Source organism: Macrobrachium rosenbergii, chromosome 4 (genome assembly GCF_040412425.1).
Source record: "Macrobrachium rosenbergii isolate ZJJX-2024 chromosome 4, ASM4041242v1, whole genome shotgun sequence".
NCBI classification, from domain to species: Eukaryota; Metazoa; Arthropoda; class Malacostraca; order Decapoda; family Palaemonidae; genus Macrobrachium; species Macrobrachium rosenbergii.
This window is the reverse complement of record NC_089744.1, coordinates 65,238,485-65,255,677: the sequence shown is the minus strand read 5'-3', so window position 1 is coordinate 65,255,677 and position 17,193 is coordinate 65,238,485. Positions and strand designations below refer to the sequence as shown.

The following is a 17,193-nucleotide window of genomic DNA, read 5'->3' as shown; positions in this document are numbered from 1 at the left end:
CCATAATAACCATCAATGATTTCATCGTTACCCCATTCATTCGCATTTTTCGCTTTTCTGTCAAGTCTACAAGGAGGTTGAATACCACATTTTAATGTAGACTTGACCGCAAATTTATACAATGTTTAATAGAAGACACTCAGACAAATGTGCAAACTTGCAGAGTCTACTTAAATATATGAAATAAATCATCTTGCAGGTTTCTGGTCCAGCGATCTAAGCAGACAATTTAAGCTTTACGAGAGAAATTTCAGAATGGCTATGTACGTACTACAGGGGTAATTTGAGACAAATTTTAAAGAAAAATGAGCGTATGGTTGAATAAATATTTGAGGATCAAATAATTTTGCAATAAAGCACTCTTTGGACGTATAAAGCCAAAATGGGTCACCTTAAAGCTGAATAAGACTATGGTTTAAGCTGCCAACGATCCGAATGAAAAAAAAGGGTGGTGGGGGCGGGGTTAGCTTCCATTTCGCGCGCGCGCGTGCTTACGTGTCTATGAGAGGGAGATATACTTTTATTACCGAAGTATTTCTGGACTATACTGACAAAAATTCTTTGACAGAAATACCGCAAAATCTAGTAATAAAATGAAACTGTCCTATGAAACGTACTGCAGTAACCGACAGTGTTTCTAATATCTGTTAAAGGGAATTTTAATGGATATAAAACAAAATTTAGACGGCTGGTCCATTCCTCTCTAATTTATCAATGACAGAAATTCCATTTAACTTTTTATCGTAGTTTCTCGGTTATACAACGTCCACGGCCTATTTCATGCTCGAAAACTCATGTCAGTTTGAGAACCGTATCATTCCCTAGATTGTTACAAGAAACTTGAATAACAAAAGAATGTTAGGCACAGACAGTAGTCCATTTGCCAAACAAAATGACGGGCATCAGTGGGAGGAATCTTTTGGCAATTAAAATCGAACATTAGAATACTGATACAGATATGGAAAATAAGCTGTCTTTATTTCGCTATTTACAGATTTCATAGCTACGTTGGAGTAAAAGCTGGTTTTACGCTGAACAAAGCCAATCAATATAACCCTTGGCCCCAAAGGGTGGAGTACATTCTACAAATATCTGGAATGTGACAAGTAGATTTAACTAATTTGAAAAGACTACCAGAGCGATCGGATCCGTATATAAGTTAAGTAAATAAGATGTCAGTGAATATTAAGAAAAAATGTCTAATACTTACAAGGGAAGTTCTAGAATATGATTTTCGCGCGCATGTTTATATCCAATGAGACCAAAGGTAGGATATTGGCGTGGGCTGAATCGCTCTGTAATTGGTCGAGAGCTATTGCTGGGAAAATGGCACTATAAACATCTAAAGTTTTTGAATAAAATTATAGAATTAAGAAATATGTGGATATAATTTATTGTTAGAATTGTATTATTTATATCTTTTAACAATTGTAAAATAGATAATAGATATTACGGCAATTTATAATCTCACAAAACCTGAATGCTCAGTGGAATTTTCCTCAACATCATACGATGATGTTTGAAAGTACGATATCTAAAGTAGTTCCTCGATTTAAGAGAATTTTACGATTAAAATACATTATTATTATGAGATATGATATGAAATTTACTATCATGGTTTAAAAATACTTATTTTTTTCAACATATGACTCGTTACAAGTATCTAGAACACTAAATTAAGGAGAAAGCCGAAGGGATGTATTGATGCGCAAGGGTGGTAACAGTCTCAGTCGTCGCCGAGCCGTCGCTGTGAAAACACTAAAACTCCACTTCCAATTGAATTCGGGACTTGACTTCCCATTGTCGTAACCAAGATGGGCAATCCAAAGGTCTTCTTCGACATCACTATCGACAACGAGCCAGCTGGCAGGATTGTCATGGAGGTTAGTATTTTCCAAAGGCAGTTTTATGTCCGTAATTAGAAATGTCAAAAGTGCCGGGGGAAGGTCGTTGGCACTTTGCCAACCTGGCTGGAATGGGATATGCTTGAATGAATGAGGTATTTTGAAATGACAGGTCTTGGGGTAACGTGTGATGTAACCGGTTTTCCCAGTTTTGTTGAATTTTGTGCCCATTCGACCCAACCGTTTACTGTGCCACCCGTGTGTCAACCGGCGTTAAATAAGGGCTGGCCGCTGCTTCCGCCCCCCCCCCCTCCCGCTCCCACTCCTGCCGGCGTCTCCGCTGTCAAGGTAGAGATGGAAGTGTCCGTGGAACTGTCACGTGGCGACCCCGTCGAATGACCTCTGGGTGACCGTGAAATTTAAGGTACCCATAGTTCATTGGTTTACGGCGTTTTTGCCCAGGCTAAGGTATTAGAAAGGGGTTCTTTTGTAGAAATGTACCGTAGAAGGACTTAGTATGTTCAGGCCATTTATAGATACGCTTTTTATTTTTGTTACGTTGGACCCAGAACAAAAATTTTGGACTTTAATCCTGGGGTAGGTTGGTTCAACATTGTGCTGTTCATGTTAATTTGGGAGAGACAAGTTTGGAAGCCTATTATGTATTGGTAAACAATTATCCTGCGAGAAATGCAAAATAATGAAACTAGTTAATACTGGTAAGTAAGGAATGTTTATTTTAATGACGTGACTGTACTACCCTAGCCTAGCCTATTAGCCTATGGTCACACTTGGAATTAATTGCCAAATATTTAGTACACAAACCATGGGTAGAATGCAGCGATGGGTCAGGGCTACTTTAGTAGGTAATTCATACTTACCATTTCCTAACCTAACCTTTGACCCCTCTCTAAGTAAGCTGGGACCCCTCATACTGCATTCTGCCTAAACCGTGTTTTATTCTGAATCCTGACTTAATTATTGGAGCCCATGGGATATTGTATTACAGGAGGGTGTAAAGTGAGGAGCTGAATAACCTTTACGTTATGTAGGTAACCTCTGTCCAGAAGTGAATTGCATCCACAAAATTTTTCCTTAAAGCTAGGGTAAAACTACAGGGTAATTGCAGACAATTATATGGGAAATTGATTTTTCCTATACTTCTGGTGTTGCTGATGGAGGTGGTGGTGTTTTGTTGGTCAGTTATATGTAACCTCATATATATATATAATCAATATGGTTGGGGACCCTTTGGGAACGCTGGGTTTTGGGTAGGAGAAATTGTTGGGAGAAAGACTGGACTACCATGTTGTTATGGAATGGTTCTGCGCATGCGCAAGTCATTAGGAAGCCATATGTTCAAAAAGGGATTGGCTAAGAAAACCTATTATAGAAGGACCTATACTAACCTAACGTTAACCCTAACCTAACCTATGTTTTGGGGGGGCGGACCCAAAGTGAAAGAAACACTATAATACTGCATGTGCAGTAGCACTCCAGGATGGCCAGGATACAAAAATATTTTGGTTCTAAGTTGAAAGTTACAGTCGACTGACAAAAGGTAACGGTAAATTGTTAATAAGTAGCCAAAGTACTATAGGAAAAGTCAATTTCCAAGGTAATCCCTGATGCAGAGCAACCCCATAGTTCTACCAAGCTAGGTAAGCTGTGAAAATAAATTATTCTGACAATGGCACAAGGCCAATTAATGATTCATTGGTTCCTACCAAATGTAACTTAGGGTGCTATATATTATGTGAATGAGTTTGAAGAACTAAAGACAGTAAGATACAGGGATGCAACCTAACCTTACTGTACTTTACCTTAGCATATAAATCATGAATGACTCTCTCCCTCCCCCCCCTTTTTTTTATATAAAGCATAAATGTCATAACCATCCTAACATGATAAAAAGGTTTGGTGCAGTGCCTTATCTGACAAAGGGTGTTCCCCTACAGCTGTCTTTTAACTTCAAATAGGCAAGATTGTCATATGCTGTAGTAAAATATGTTAATGCTTCCCAACCCAACCTTGTGCACTGGGCACTATAACTGGCTTGTTCTTACCAATGTACGTGACATGCCGTAGTGTAAGGTTGTCTGAAGAGTATGGGTCACGTTGCAATGCTATCTGGTTATTGCTGTGCTGTTATCTTCCATGCCCTAGCCTAGCCTAGTTTAACTTAATGAACTAAAACTTATACTTAGTAAAAGTATCTCTTGAGTGAAGTTGACGATAGTCTTTAGTTTATTTTCATTCTCCAAGAAGAGAACAATTGGACAACTTGCAGAATTATTTGGTCCCCATTGTATGGTTAAGTTTCGCTAATTTAGACGGCAGGACCTAGATATTTTTCACCCCAAGTTATGTAGTAATTTACAGGCATTCGGGTCGTTTCAGCCATAAGTCATTGGGGATGTACGTAAAACATGAAATAATAATGGTACATACCATAAACATAACGTCTTACATTATTTTGGATGTTATGGCCTAAGTGACTTACGGCCGAAACGACCAGGACCGACTTACAGTATGGCGATGTCAGACTTCACTCTCAAGTTCTGTAGTAACTTATAATATGGCGATGTCAGACTTCATTTTGTACATGTCTGTGCCACATGTGTTTGATGGTAAAGTACATGTAACTGAGCTGACTGAATAGCAGTGGATGAATCTGCAAAGCTGTGGTTCTTTTTAAAGATGAATATTTTTTCTTGTTTACATAGGACATGAAACTTTTAAATTTCAGATGTGAATATTAAGAGTTAACTTTGTTGCTGTCAGTTGACGAAACTAAAGTAGCTAAAAGCAAAAGAGAATTATGAAAGTTAGCTCTTGAAATGTCTTAAAAAAAAAAAAAAAAAAAGCTCTGCTAATTCACATTATCAGGTTGTTGTGCCAGTAACTTTCACAGTAGATTATGCAAAAAAAATTTTTATTTCAAAATTAAAATGTAAAATTACTTTTTACAAATACACCTAGAGATGTTTGCCTAGTATTGCAAGGCTAAATTCATGTTAATCTAATGCATAACTTGAACATGTCTGTGGCTGATGCTTTTTTGTATGTTGGATCTTCATACAGTAGCCTCTGTAGCTTTGCACATGTATTTAAACAATTTAGTATTTCCATTTGTTACAGTGGGACCCGCCACTCCCCAAAAAAGATCAGGAAATTAACCAGAGAGAAACACTGTTTCCCTGCCGACTAATTGGGCCAGCATATGTCACCTTAAGTTTCAATAGTCAGAAAACTACATACACAACTTGTAATTGATGTTTTGTCAGTTGGGTAGCTAAGAATATTTTGGGTAACTTTTTTGTTTGTAAAAGAAAGTAATCGGTTCAATTGCTGTACATACCTCAGTCTTACATTATGAAAATGGGATCTCACTTCTGTGTCGTCTGTCAGACTACTCAGCCTGGTTTTTTGGTCCGGGCTTGCAGGTATTAATGAACTATTGATACTCTGATCCTGTCAAGTATGGTCCTGGATTATATATATATATATATATATCTTCTCCCAGTACCCCACTCGCATGTGCATTTTTGATGAACAACCAAAGAACAGTTTTTTTCTAGGAAAACTAAATAATGGCAAGGTTTTATATATTAATCGTGTCAAAATGTGCACAACTAGGGAGGAATTCATGTATTTGTAGTTCACTGGCTCGTTAAAAAGGGGTTGGTTACTAATGTTTGTTGGAACATGACCGGAATGGCGTATGGAAAGTCCTGTCAACACACCAACATGTCCATGGGAGAAATCAGACTTACAAGTAAACGTAAGCTAAGGCTACAACTTAAAAGTTTAAATCCAGCTTGGTCATCAGTCTTACAGTACTTGTTAGATCTTAATGAGAGTATTAAAGAAGTCCTTGATTGCTGTGGCTCTAGTTTTAATGTTTTCTGGTGTTTTTGTCATTTCTTTACAGCTGCCTTTTGACTGTGGGAAGATTTTTAATCTTTAATTTAGGCTGAGGCATAGGATTGTTTAAGGAGAAAAGGAATCTGTTTTCTTGGAATTTTCTATTTGTAAGGACCTTCATTTTAAGTTTTGTACAGTAATGAAGTGAATTAAGGTTTGCCTTTTCTATAACATTCACAGAGGAATTTACCTTCACTTAGTCGCCCTTAATCTCAAGAATATTGTAGGAAGTGAAAGCCAATTAGCAGATGACACTAGTAGCAATAAATCAGATTGTTAGCCACCAGATGACTTTGAATATATTCAGTAGATCTTGTGGATGGTAACCAGGTTTTTTTTATATATATATATATAGCTAGTACAACAGCAAATGTCAATTTGAAATTCACCCCTCTGAAATACCTGTTATAACTAGTTTGTCCCAATATTTCAGTGCATAGCAGAGAATGGTTTGTTGGTGAATCCTTAAGCAGTGTCTTCCTACTGTATAGTATTAAAAGGTTGAAAATGTTTTGAAATTTTATTTTTTTTATTTTTTTTTTATTTTTTTATTTATTTTTTTTTTTTTTTTGCAGTATACCTGTACTAGTTTGTTGGCTTTCCCTTTAGTCTTGCTGAGTTTCTAATGGTAGCACTTAACCATCCTGTTAAATATTACTGCAGCTGAAGATTATGCAGATTTTTTGGGATGTGCAATTAAGTTTTTGTTGCTTTGTGAAAGTTTTAATACTTTTAGTTAAGCTGTTTACAAAGTGTGTTCATGGTAACTCGTTAGTGAAGATTAAAGTAACGACTTGTAATTTAATGGTAGTTGTTGGGTTAGCAGCTTTATTTACGTCTAATAATCAATTGGTGTAGTTGTGCTCTCATGCAGTGATGCGACATGAGTTTATTAGTGCTTTAAGCCTTTTATCTTCTGGGAAATTTAATTTTGTAAAATGAGCATAATTTGTACTGTTGAGGTGTGAAAAATATTTCAAGAGTTTCAGACTTACGGGAAGTTAATTTTCTTTATTCTTTAACAGCTGCGAGCTGATGTTGTGCCCAAGACAGCTGAAAACTTCCGTGCTCTCTGCACTGGAGAGAAGGGATTTGGTTATAAGGGTTCCAAGTTCCACCGTGTGATCCCTAATTTCATGTGCCAGGGTGGCGACTTCACAGCTGGTAATGGCACTGGTGGAAAGTCTATCTACGGCACTAAGTTTGCAGACGAGAACTTCCAGTTGAAGCACACTGGCCCTGGTATTTTATCAATGGCTAATGCTGGACCCAACACCAATGGCTCTCAGTTCTTCATCTGCACTGTGAAGACTGCCTGGTTAGACAACAAGCATGTTGTCTTTGGATCTATTGTTGAGGGCATGGATGTTGTCAAAAATGTTGAATCCCATGGCAAATCCAGTGGTGAGACAACATCGGCAATTGTAATTGCAGACTGTGGGCAGCTGTAATTTAAACATTCCTCAATCATGAAATCTTTCTCTTCACCTCCATGCAAGAAACCCCTTATGTGATGTTTACAGCTAGAATTGGAGTGGAGGGTTACATGAACGATCTCCGTTTTGTTCTTCATCCGATTGGTCAATAGAACATTTCTGGCATTTTTCACATTTGATCATACTCTTATTTTTTTAAATGTTGATGCCTGACTGATATTCAGTTTGGGCAGCTTCTCACTTACCAAATAAATCACAAACGTTTCTAGAGTGTGTGATTTCATTGCCTACTGTTATCTAATGAGTTCTATAATAGATTGTGCTGAATGAATAAAGCTGCAGCTTATCTAAATCTGAAGGACGGGGAAAACTGACATGTTGGTTGAAGCAAAGGTCATGTAGATATAGCAGAGTAAGTTTTTTCTGTTGCTTATTATCACCTGTATTAATTGGTTGTTTTGAGTTTCAAAGTTGCTTGTCAGCATGTCTGGATGAGCCCTTGCAATGGTTCTTTTATGTTAGGATATGGTCCTGAAAGAGTAGATTGTGAGTTTACATGGTGCAATTTATAAAGTATAATAACACCTAGCATTCCAGCCACTCTTTTATTTTCTCATACTGTTAGGCACCTGTCTCAAGCAGAGGTTCACTTTGAATTGACAGAACTGGTTATTGTAGTGAAATGGCTTAAAAAGATATTTTGGGAAAGGGGTTTGTGGGTTTGTAAGTTCCTTTCAATGTGCGTTGTTAGAGAATTACTTTTGGTTTGGCTGTTAGTGTTTTGAACATCATTTTGGGGGAGAAAAGTGTTCTAGTTTCCAGTTGGAATTTTACCTTCTATTAGTGCTTTGCAGAGGAAGCGGTTTGGTCTGTATTATTGACTCCTACATAAAATTTGCAGCTAAAATTTAAATGGAAAAACATTTTAGGTCTTTTCCTAAGAGTTCTTGAATACCTGTCAACTTTCATTTTCCATAGTTAACTGAATTTCATTTTCCATAGTTAACTGAAATGCATCAAAATTTGACAGAACAGGGTGGTTCTGAATAAACAAGAGCGCCCTGTATTCAAATATCTGGCGAAACCATGTTTACTGTTGGAGGTTTGAAACATTGATATCTATTTGGGCCATATATTAATATAAAAGTATAGTATGAGTATTATATAGCTAAAACAGTTAATAAATTGAGATTAACTGGAGTACCTTTTAAGATTCTACAGTCATGTCTTCAAATATTAGAAATGGAAAAATATTTTGGGTAAGATTTTTATGCATTGAGTTCTGTGAAATGGTGTTACAAAATATTGATTTGCATGATGTGAAGGGGGAAGAAAGTCAGTGTTAAATATGGAAATATTAAGATTGAAATAAGAATGCTGATTCATGGGCAAAGGGCATAGATTAAAGCCAAGATGTGAGTTGAGGTAGAATTTGGAGGACAAGAAATTGGCAGTACAGTACTATAAAGTATCTGGATGTAACAGTCTTGAGGCTACACTTTCTTTGCATAGCATAGTTTGTGGCCAACACAGATGATTGAATCTTACTTTCCCAGTAGACCAAACTTGACCAAAATGCTGTATTTAAAGCAAGAGAAATCTGGTGACTTATTGAATATGAGAGTCGCACACTTAGACTCGTAGGGCTTTTGAAGGGTCTTTTCATGAAAGACAAATTGGAAGTTGATATACATTGTGAAGAGACCAAAGGAACAAGTAAAAGGCAAAACAAGGGACTTTTTGCGTAGATGAAATTGAGTGGAAGGGAGTGTCAGGAACACAATGTCCTGGAGATGAAACCACCCTGGCTGGCTATGCAGTACTTCTAAAGAGTACCTTAAGAAAAATCAACAGTAATTATGAGCGACATCTCAGTTGTCACGTATTTGAACAAACAAGGGGAACGATTTCTTGATTACGGAAGCAACCAGCAGTTCGGATGCACAAATGATTAGAAGCCAAGGGACTGACCGACTGCCTGATACATCCCAGGGAAGAAAAATGTGGCGTGTCTCGGAGCAGGTCAGACCAGATAGTGGGAACAGAATGTTCCTTGGAACAATCAGTGGAGAACAGACTTCAAGATATGTGTGGCTCCACACTAGATCTGTTGGCAACGTCAAAAAAACAAGCTATCCTTGTGCTCTCCAGTCCCAAACAAAAACGCCATACACAATGCAAGACACATTACAACAACAGCGGAACAACGTATGTGTACGTGTTCTCTCCATTTAGCCAGATCCGAAGGGTAATCAACAGGTACGTATCTTTCGTGGTCTAAGGATGATGTTAGTAGCTCCAAAGAGGCCTTAGAGTGGTATGCAGATCTGCTCCACCTTCTTGTAGGCTTTCCAAGACCAGCGGCTGAGTACATTAGGCAGTCTCCAACTTCACTGTTGGAGACTATCGAGCAACTTCTAGAAAGAAAGGTTTTTCAGGAAAAGTTGTGGTGGTCATTGCCAGTTCTGTTAAACAATCCTCCCTCAACCTCTACTAAGGAAAGTGGAAAGTCTTCCTGGATTGGTGTGGTAAAAGGAATATACATCTCAAAATATCTATAAAGGATGTAGCCGGTTTCCTCCTTTTTCTAAGACGTGACGAAAACCTCTCCATGTTGGCAGTTAGCTGCTCTAAAGTTTTACAAGCAAGAGGCCTGGACTTGTCAGTGTCATGGGAAATTTTAGATATCATGAAACACTTGGAGAAGAGTTGTTCCCCCAGGGTACTGAAAACACCTGAATGGAGTGTAACCAAAGTTCTGGCTTCTTTGACTAAGTCTTGTTACGAACCAATCAAGACTGCCTTGGACTGGGACTTGACTTTAAAAACAGTGTTCCTCCTAGCTTTGGCATCAGCAAAGATAGTAGGACAAATTGATGCCCTTGCATATGATGTCACTCATACCCGTGGTTGGACGGAATTGGCTTTTTTAGTATTCTTCCAAACTTCATTGCAAAGATACGAAACCCATCTTCACATGACCCAAGGTTTGATGGCTTTACCATTGCATCTCTCAAGGAATTTGTGAGTAATGAGCAGGAGGAAATGTTACTTTGTCCAGTCAGGACTGTGAAAACTTACCTGTACAGTACTTGAAACGCACAGCCCCCCTCATATCGAAGAACACAATCTCTTTCTGGCTGTTGGGTCCGGTGGTAGCAGCTCAGCATGTGTAACGGGGCCTATGTTCCATTACCCCGCTTAGTCATCAACAAGTGGTGTAAATGGAGAGTGTCTAAAGCTCCATTAGAAGACGTGGAGCTGGGTCTATAACTCGGTCACACTGCTTAGATGTACAGTCACTCAAAAGTGTTTTGCAACATGTTCCGGAAGTTTTCGTTCACCTAACAGTAATTTTTTCTTTTGATGTTAATTAACAAGGAAATATAATTTTCTTATTCGATTTTGGTTATTAATCATACGGTTAACAATATAAAAAAGAATGGCGAGTGAAAAATTCATATTACGAAAAATGACGAAACATTTTGAAAAATTTCACTTCAGATGATCGGGCAAAAGAGTCAAAGAAGAAACTATTTCGAATCCAGATAAAAGCTTATTGAACTAATAAAATAATATTGAATAATCATCAATGAAATTATATATAAATAAATAAAGAAAGAATTCAACCATTATCGTTGTCAGAAACAAAAAACAAAAAATCTCATAACGTCGTATGTTATCGTGTGACTCCACATTCGGGCAGGAAAGTTAAACTAAACTGTCACGTCACTTGCACCGGTAAGTTGGGCAAGAGACTCATCCGCACCACAATCATTCGCTTGATAAGACTAATGTTTCTATCGTAGATATTGCTCGGCAGCTTAGCGTAAATAAAACAACCATGTATAGCGGGATACAACAACAGAGAGAACGAGGAAACATGATAAATTCATTGTAAAAACTACTGTTAAGGATCATCATCGGATGATCACTGAAGGAGCTCCACCTAACTCCCCCCTGACAACCGATGATGCTATAAAGAGAGAACATTACGCTCTCCCTTCAAGTTGCTGCTCAAACCATCCGTAACAGGCTACATGAGACCAAGATATTTCATCATACTCCTGCCAAGAAACACTTCATATCAGCGAAACAAAGAATAGAGGCTAGGGTTTGCGTTATAATATAAATCCAGTGGCCGATGATTTCTGTACGAGTCATCTTTTGCGATGAGGAGGAGACATTCTCCACTGATGAACATGGTAGTCTTCTTCACTGCTTGCTTACTGGCATTTAGCATTAATTAAATTAATGTCGAACATCTAGCTAATTTTAATTCTTTAGAAACTTGGATAATAAGAAATACAAAAATAGGCGTCATATATTCAGTTAACTTCATAAGAGGCATTAAAATGATAGGCCTAAGTAGCAATGAAAGAAATGAGAAATTACACATGATAACGGCATTATATATATATATATATATGTATATATATATATGTATATATATATATATATATATATATATATATATATATATATAATATATATATATATATATATATATATATATATATATATATATATATATATATATATATATATATATATATATATATATATATATATATATATATATATATATATATATATATATATATATATATATATATATATATGTGTGTGTGTGTGTGTGTGTGTGTGTGTATGTGTATGAATGTATGTATGTATGTGTGTGCGTTTATATTCTATGTATTACAAAAATAGACGTGAAATCTGTTAGTTTAGTTCAGTATATTTTATATTAAGTTTCACTAGTTCACAATATACATGGGATTAGTCATTCAGAAATTTAATTAATAATAATGTGAAGAAAATCTTTACAAAAGTCGTATTTGTTGATGTTAATAAGACTAATAGTTTAACTTGTAACAGTCGTAGGCCTATGTCTACAAAGTTCACACATATGAAGGAGATAAAACAACGATAGTGATGGCAGTTGGAGATGAAAATATTAAAACATAAGAACAGCAATGACCTCTGAAGTGTTATAGTAACATCCTTTAATTAAGTAAAATATGACAACAGTAAGCAATATCAAAAAAAGCCATGTTTAAGGGAAACTGCAGGTAATTTCTCGGACTCACCACTAGTGCTCAGTTGTTTCATGCGCTTACAACTGTGTTGCCAAGTAGCGCCAGATGTCCCTATTATAAGCTGTTGTCCGAAAAGTTTTGAAGTATGTTGCAAAACTTTTTTGAGTGATTGTACAATGGAAGTCCAGAAAAGCAAGAGTGGGTACTGTTCATTAAATTTGTGCATGTCAAATTATATAATTTCTTGCTATTTAGGTTTTTGGAGAGATTGTCCTCCTTCCTCTCTGTGTCAGTCTCCTGTCATATGATGTGGTGGGTTTGTTTCCGTGTCAGAACAAATAAATTAAACAGAAATTTGTATTTTTCCTAACATGCAAACCCACATCATCATATGATGTGGGTTATTCACAATTGGAGGTGCAAGAGTCAGGATAGGCCTGAAGTAGCTAGTGGTATTCTTCAAAGTGAGTTTGTTCATAGCTGTCATGCACGTACGCCTAAGGATATCCTGTCTTACGATATTGTGGGTTTCTATGTTAGGAAAAATACAAATTTGTTTAATTTATTGTTCTAGCTCTGCTGTGCCGAGTCATTTGTATCGAATATACATAACAGGTCAGAGGTTAGTGCAAGTTGGGGGTGAAATTTGAGGCTGCAAAGCTTTGATTTTATAGTGATTTACAACTGTATTATTAGAGGGAGTCTCCAGTTTGGAAGTCAGGATATCTAACTTTAATGAGGCAGGTTGTTGTATTCAGTAGGTATGATTGCCTTCAAGTTGTGTTCTATAGGCAGGGGAAAAAAATCCTGTAAAATATCATTGAGGGGGTAGTTGAATACATTGAATCAAGATATGTCATCCTAGAACATTTCAAAAGAAAAATTGAAAGTACAGTAAATGTATGGGGCCAAGAATGTTAGACAAAAAGAATGGGAACAGACAGTCCCCAAGTTAAAGCAGAGATCTGTTCCTGAGGCGCGATGTAAGTCGGATCGTAACTTTAAAAAAAAAAAAAAAAAAAAAAAAAAATGATGGATGCCTTACCTTTAAACCTGTGGTTGGCTTGCACACTGGAAGGATGGCGACACTTACATATTTACATGAGGGAGCTCAGAAACTAGTACCCAGCCAAACACTGCCTTAACTTCAGATTTTTGCCTTAAGTTGGAGATGAATTAAAAAAAAAAAATTCAATTTTTGAGAAGCATCGTAAGATTGGATCGACTTACGTTGAGACCACTTTAACGCAGGGACTGCCTTACTTAAAATTACTATAAGGCGATTCTGATGGCACAGGAAAAGAAACCCTGTGAAAGCTTCCTTGTAAAGTAATTGTGTTGTTTGTCTATACTGAATTGAGCATGCAGATACCTGTAAACTGACAGCCAAAAGCAATGCATCAAAGGGCAACATCCAAGCTTGGTGAAAGCAAGTCTTTTACACCAGGGGATGGCAGCCTTTTGGAGAGAGGGCCAAACAGCTATGCTATGCCTTGGAGTGGGGTTCATAATGTCAAATGTACTATAATAAATTATCTTGACCCCAGACTGCTATGTCCAGGAGGCTGCCTTGATCTGGAGGTTTGTAGTTATTAATGTAATATTATTTATACGAGGTTCCTTATTTTACTGTAGTAATAACAGGATACAACTAAAACAGTCAACAAAAAATTAGTGTCCAGGTGTTAAGTTGGGCCACGGCCTGGGTTTGCCGACCCCTGCCTTACACATTTCAGCACTGGTATAGGCTCTCCAATAATGGTTACTGGTTAGCAAAAGTTCCGCAGATCTGCTTTGATTAAAATTCTCATTAGTGTGGCACAGGTGTCAGATCCTAATGTTGATTTAGCTAAAATGTAGCCGAGATTTTCTTGACAGTGGTACTTTTGGGTGTACATTATCTGAATGATGCACAGTTACAGCATTTTATTGCCTTATGTGTGGCAAGAAGTTTGGAAGTTATGAGGCCATTCTTGAGCAAAAGTACTCTGTCATTTTTGCATAGTGGTTCAATGAACTTTTATTTTTCAGTTTTTTCCCATGTAAAAAAAATAGTATGAGATAATCTTGCTTAGAACATTTTTCCTTAGTCTTAAATTTGTTTGTGCTTGGGAGAGATAATTTTTGGTGATTAATGCCATTAGCCATGGGACTGGGTTGTCAGTTATTCTGGTGTGGTGACAGTATGTTAAATTCTTGTTCAACATACCTCTCAGGTCTTTTCTCTAATTTCACCATTTCAATTAGCAATTACAACAGCAAGCACACCTCTGCTGATCCTAATTTTGTGGTATATATTGGTGGTGCACATTGCTTCTTTTACCAAACTAATATCCTTAACTGTAGTATCAAATTAAGAAGTTGATAAAGAGTGGAGATCACTTGTAGAAGACCATCACCCTTAGCCCCCCATAAGAGTGCCAAATTTGAAAACCTTGTTTACAAGTTTCAACAGCCAATGCATCTTGTGTGAAGTGTGCCCTATTTAAACACATGGGGTTTTTATATACGGGAAAAATACAAGTTATCTTGTTTTGCACATTTACTTTACAGAGGTTCAACAGGTGCTGTCTTCTAGCAACCATATAATTTTCTCACCTCAAATCCTTTCATTCTTTAATTAAGCAGTTGACGTTAAAAGTTCATCGTTGGCCTGTAGAAAAACCGGAGACTGTATTGGATAGATTCTTGCACCTCCAGAGATTTGTGCAAGTAAAACATATTGTTTGCCCAAAGCCATAGGTATCCACTTTGGGTTCACCCTATTGGTGAAAAGACGCATCCAGCATTCCGATCAATGGTTCAAGATGGTTAATCCCACTAAGATGAAACTGAAAACTGGAGGAATGGGTTAGGGAGACCATATGAAGGGATGTAAAAGACAAAAATTTAGGAAGGAATGCTGAAGGTCCCTTTTAAAGAAGAAAGGTACCACATGTAGTCTACAGAGACCAGCCATAATGAATAACCTGTGTAGTTTTGAGTTGTGGATTTACCATGTCTGTCTGTGAAGTTCACCCCATTTTCCTCGGTTGGAAAGTACTCCATTATGGAAGAACTAAAAATATTCACTTCAGGCTTTAAATCACAGAAAAAAATTAGTGTTTGGCTGAACAAGACCTGATTTGTGCTCACATTTTATTGTAAATCTTGTTTGTTACTTGTCTTGTATTTCACCAGGTTTTGTGAAGAAAGTATTTTTTCAGTCACATTACAGATCAGTGTGACACTTCATTAGCTAGTTAAAGCGTTGTAGCGTGTGCTAAATTATGCAATTTTTGGACAGCTTTATAAAACAAATCACACACTTTGTGTGTGTCTGTTTGTACATTACCAATTAGTGAACTTGGGATTCATACAAATATTTTGAGGAAGTGGCAAGCTTTGTGTACGATGTGAGATGATGAAGATTTGAAGTGTACATTACTGTTTTTAGTGATAAATGGTGTATTTTTTTAAAAAGTAGTAAAATTTTCATTAGTTCTTTAGTATAGTTATTTGAATTCAAATACACTGAATAACTTAAATGGGTTCCAGTGCTTGGCCTGAAGGCCTATACAGTACTTCTTACTTAGTCAAACATATCTTTACTTTAAAAACTCATATTTCTTTATGTAGTAATGCAGTACAGTTGTTTTCAGAATAATTTGCATTTATTGCTTGTTAGAAATTATTTCTTTTGACAAGACAAGTTTTACTCGAGTGATTTAAGCCTTGTGTGACATTATCCAAGCACTGGAGTAGAAAGAATTTATGCAATTCATGTTAACATTTGGTAGGTTATATTTGCTGTTTGCTAATAAACGGCATTTTTCTTTTCCAGCTGCGAGCTGATGTGGTACCAAAGACAGCTGAAAACTTTCGTGCTCTCTGCACCGGAGAGAAAGGATTTGGTTTTAAGGGTTCCAAGTTCCACCGTGTGATCCCTAATTTCATGTGTCAGGGTGGCGACTTCACAGCTGGTAATGGCACTGGTGGAAAATCTATCTATGGCAATAAGTTTGAGGATGAGAACTTCCAGCTGAAGCACACTGGGCCTGGTATCTTGTCTATGGCCAACGCTGGACCCAACACCAATGGCTCTCAGTTCTTCATCTGCACTGTGAAGACTGCCTGGTTAGACAACAAGCATGTTGTCTTTGGATCTATTGTTGAGGGCATGGATGTTGTCAGGAATGTTGAGTCCCAGGGCAAACCCAGCGGTGACACTAGAGTGCCAATTTTAATTGCAGACTGTGGGCAGCTGTAATTTAAACATTCCTCATTCATAAATTCTTTCCCTTCACCTCCATGCAAGAAATCCCTTATGTGATGTTCAGAGCTAGATTTAGAGTGGAGGGTTACATTAATGATCTCATTTTGCTCTGTCATCTGGTTGGTTATGAGAACATTTCTGTCATTTTTGTCATGTTTTGATCATACTCTTATTTGTTTAAATGTTGGGGTCTGACTGATATTCAGTTTGGGCAACTTCTCATTTACCAAATAAATCATGAATGTTTCCTGGCATCAGTTTTCATTGCCCACATTAAGGATTGTCAGCTTAATAATTGAAAATGCAAATTGTACTTACTATTAACAATAGCAATGTGCCTCTAATTAGTGTCTGAAATGACTCCAATATATTGTATATCACCATTCTTTTGTCTAAATTAGTGGAATTCCTACTATCTGTTAATTTAAAATTTGTGAAGCATTGGTGACATCCTGTTTGCAGTTGCAAGAACAGAGTTCCTTACTGCACTCTTTAGAACAGATTTATTCTGATTCACAAAATACAGGTACAGTACTTCATGCACCTAAGGACTGGGGTATGAAATGATTTGATTAGCTAGAAGTAGCGACCTTATTAGATATTTTGTTTTACCAGATCCCAGTGTTCCAATGAAAGCAAAGAATGTTCTAGCAGTGTGACAGTAAATGTATGGGTAACTACATAATCATTTA

At 37.0% G+C, this 17,193-nt stretch overlaps 1 protein-coding gene across 2 annotated transcripts; it reads left to right on the top strand.

Annotated features, from left to right (window-relative positions):
• The first annotated feature begins 1,702 nt into the window (after nt 1-1,702).
• On the top strand, nt 1,703-16,884 carry LOC136835376 (peptidyl-prolyl cis-trans isomerase-like). Of its 2 annotated transcripts, none has more exons than XM_067098851.1 (2): nt 1,703-1,883; nt 16,070-16,884. In XM_067098851.1, the coding sequence occupies exons 1-2, from the start codon at nt 1,815-1,817 to the stop codon at nt 16,493-16,495; spliced, it is 495 nt and encodes a 164-aa protein (XP_066954952.1). In that variant the 5' UTR covers nt 1,703-1,814; the 3' UTR covers nt 16,496-16,884. The 2 variants fall into 2 exon arrangements, with proteins under 2 accessions (XP_066954952.1, XP_066954941.1); XM_067098840.1 differs by lacking the exon at nt 16,070-16,884 and adding an exon at nt 6,797-7,472 and having other exon boundaries at nt 1,704-1,883.
• The last annotated feature ends 309 nt before the right edge of the window (nt 16,885-17,193 follow it).

Coding starts and splice junctions, on each gene's coding strand:
- LOC136835376 (XM_067098851.1), top strand. CDS start 1,815: ATGGGCAATCCAAAGGTCTTCTTCGACATCACTATCGACAACGAGCCA. Junction 1,884..16,069: donor CTGGCAGGATTGTCATGGAG/GTTAGTATTTTC, acceptor TTTCTTTTCCAG/CTGCGAGCTGATGTGGTACC.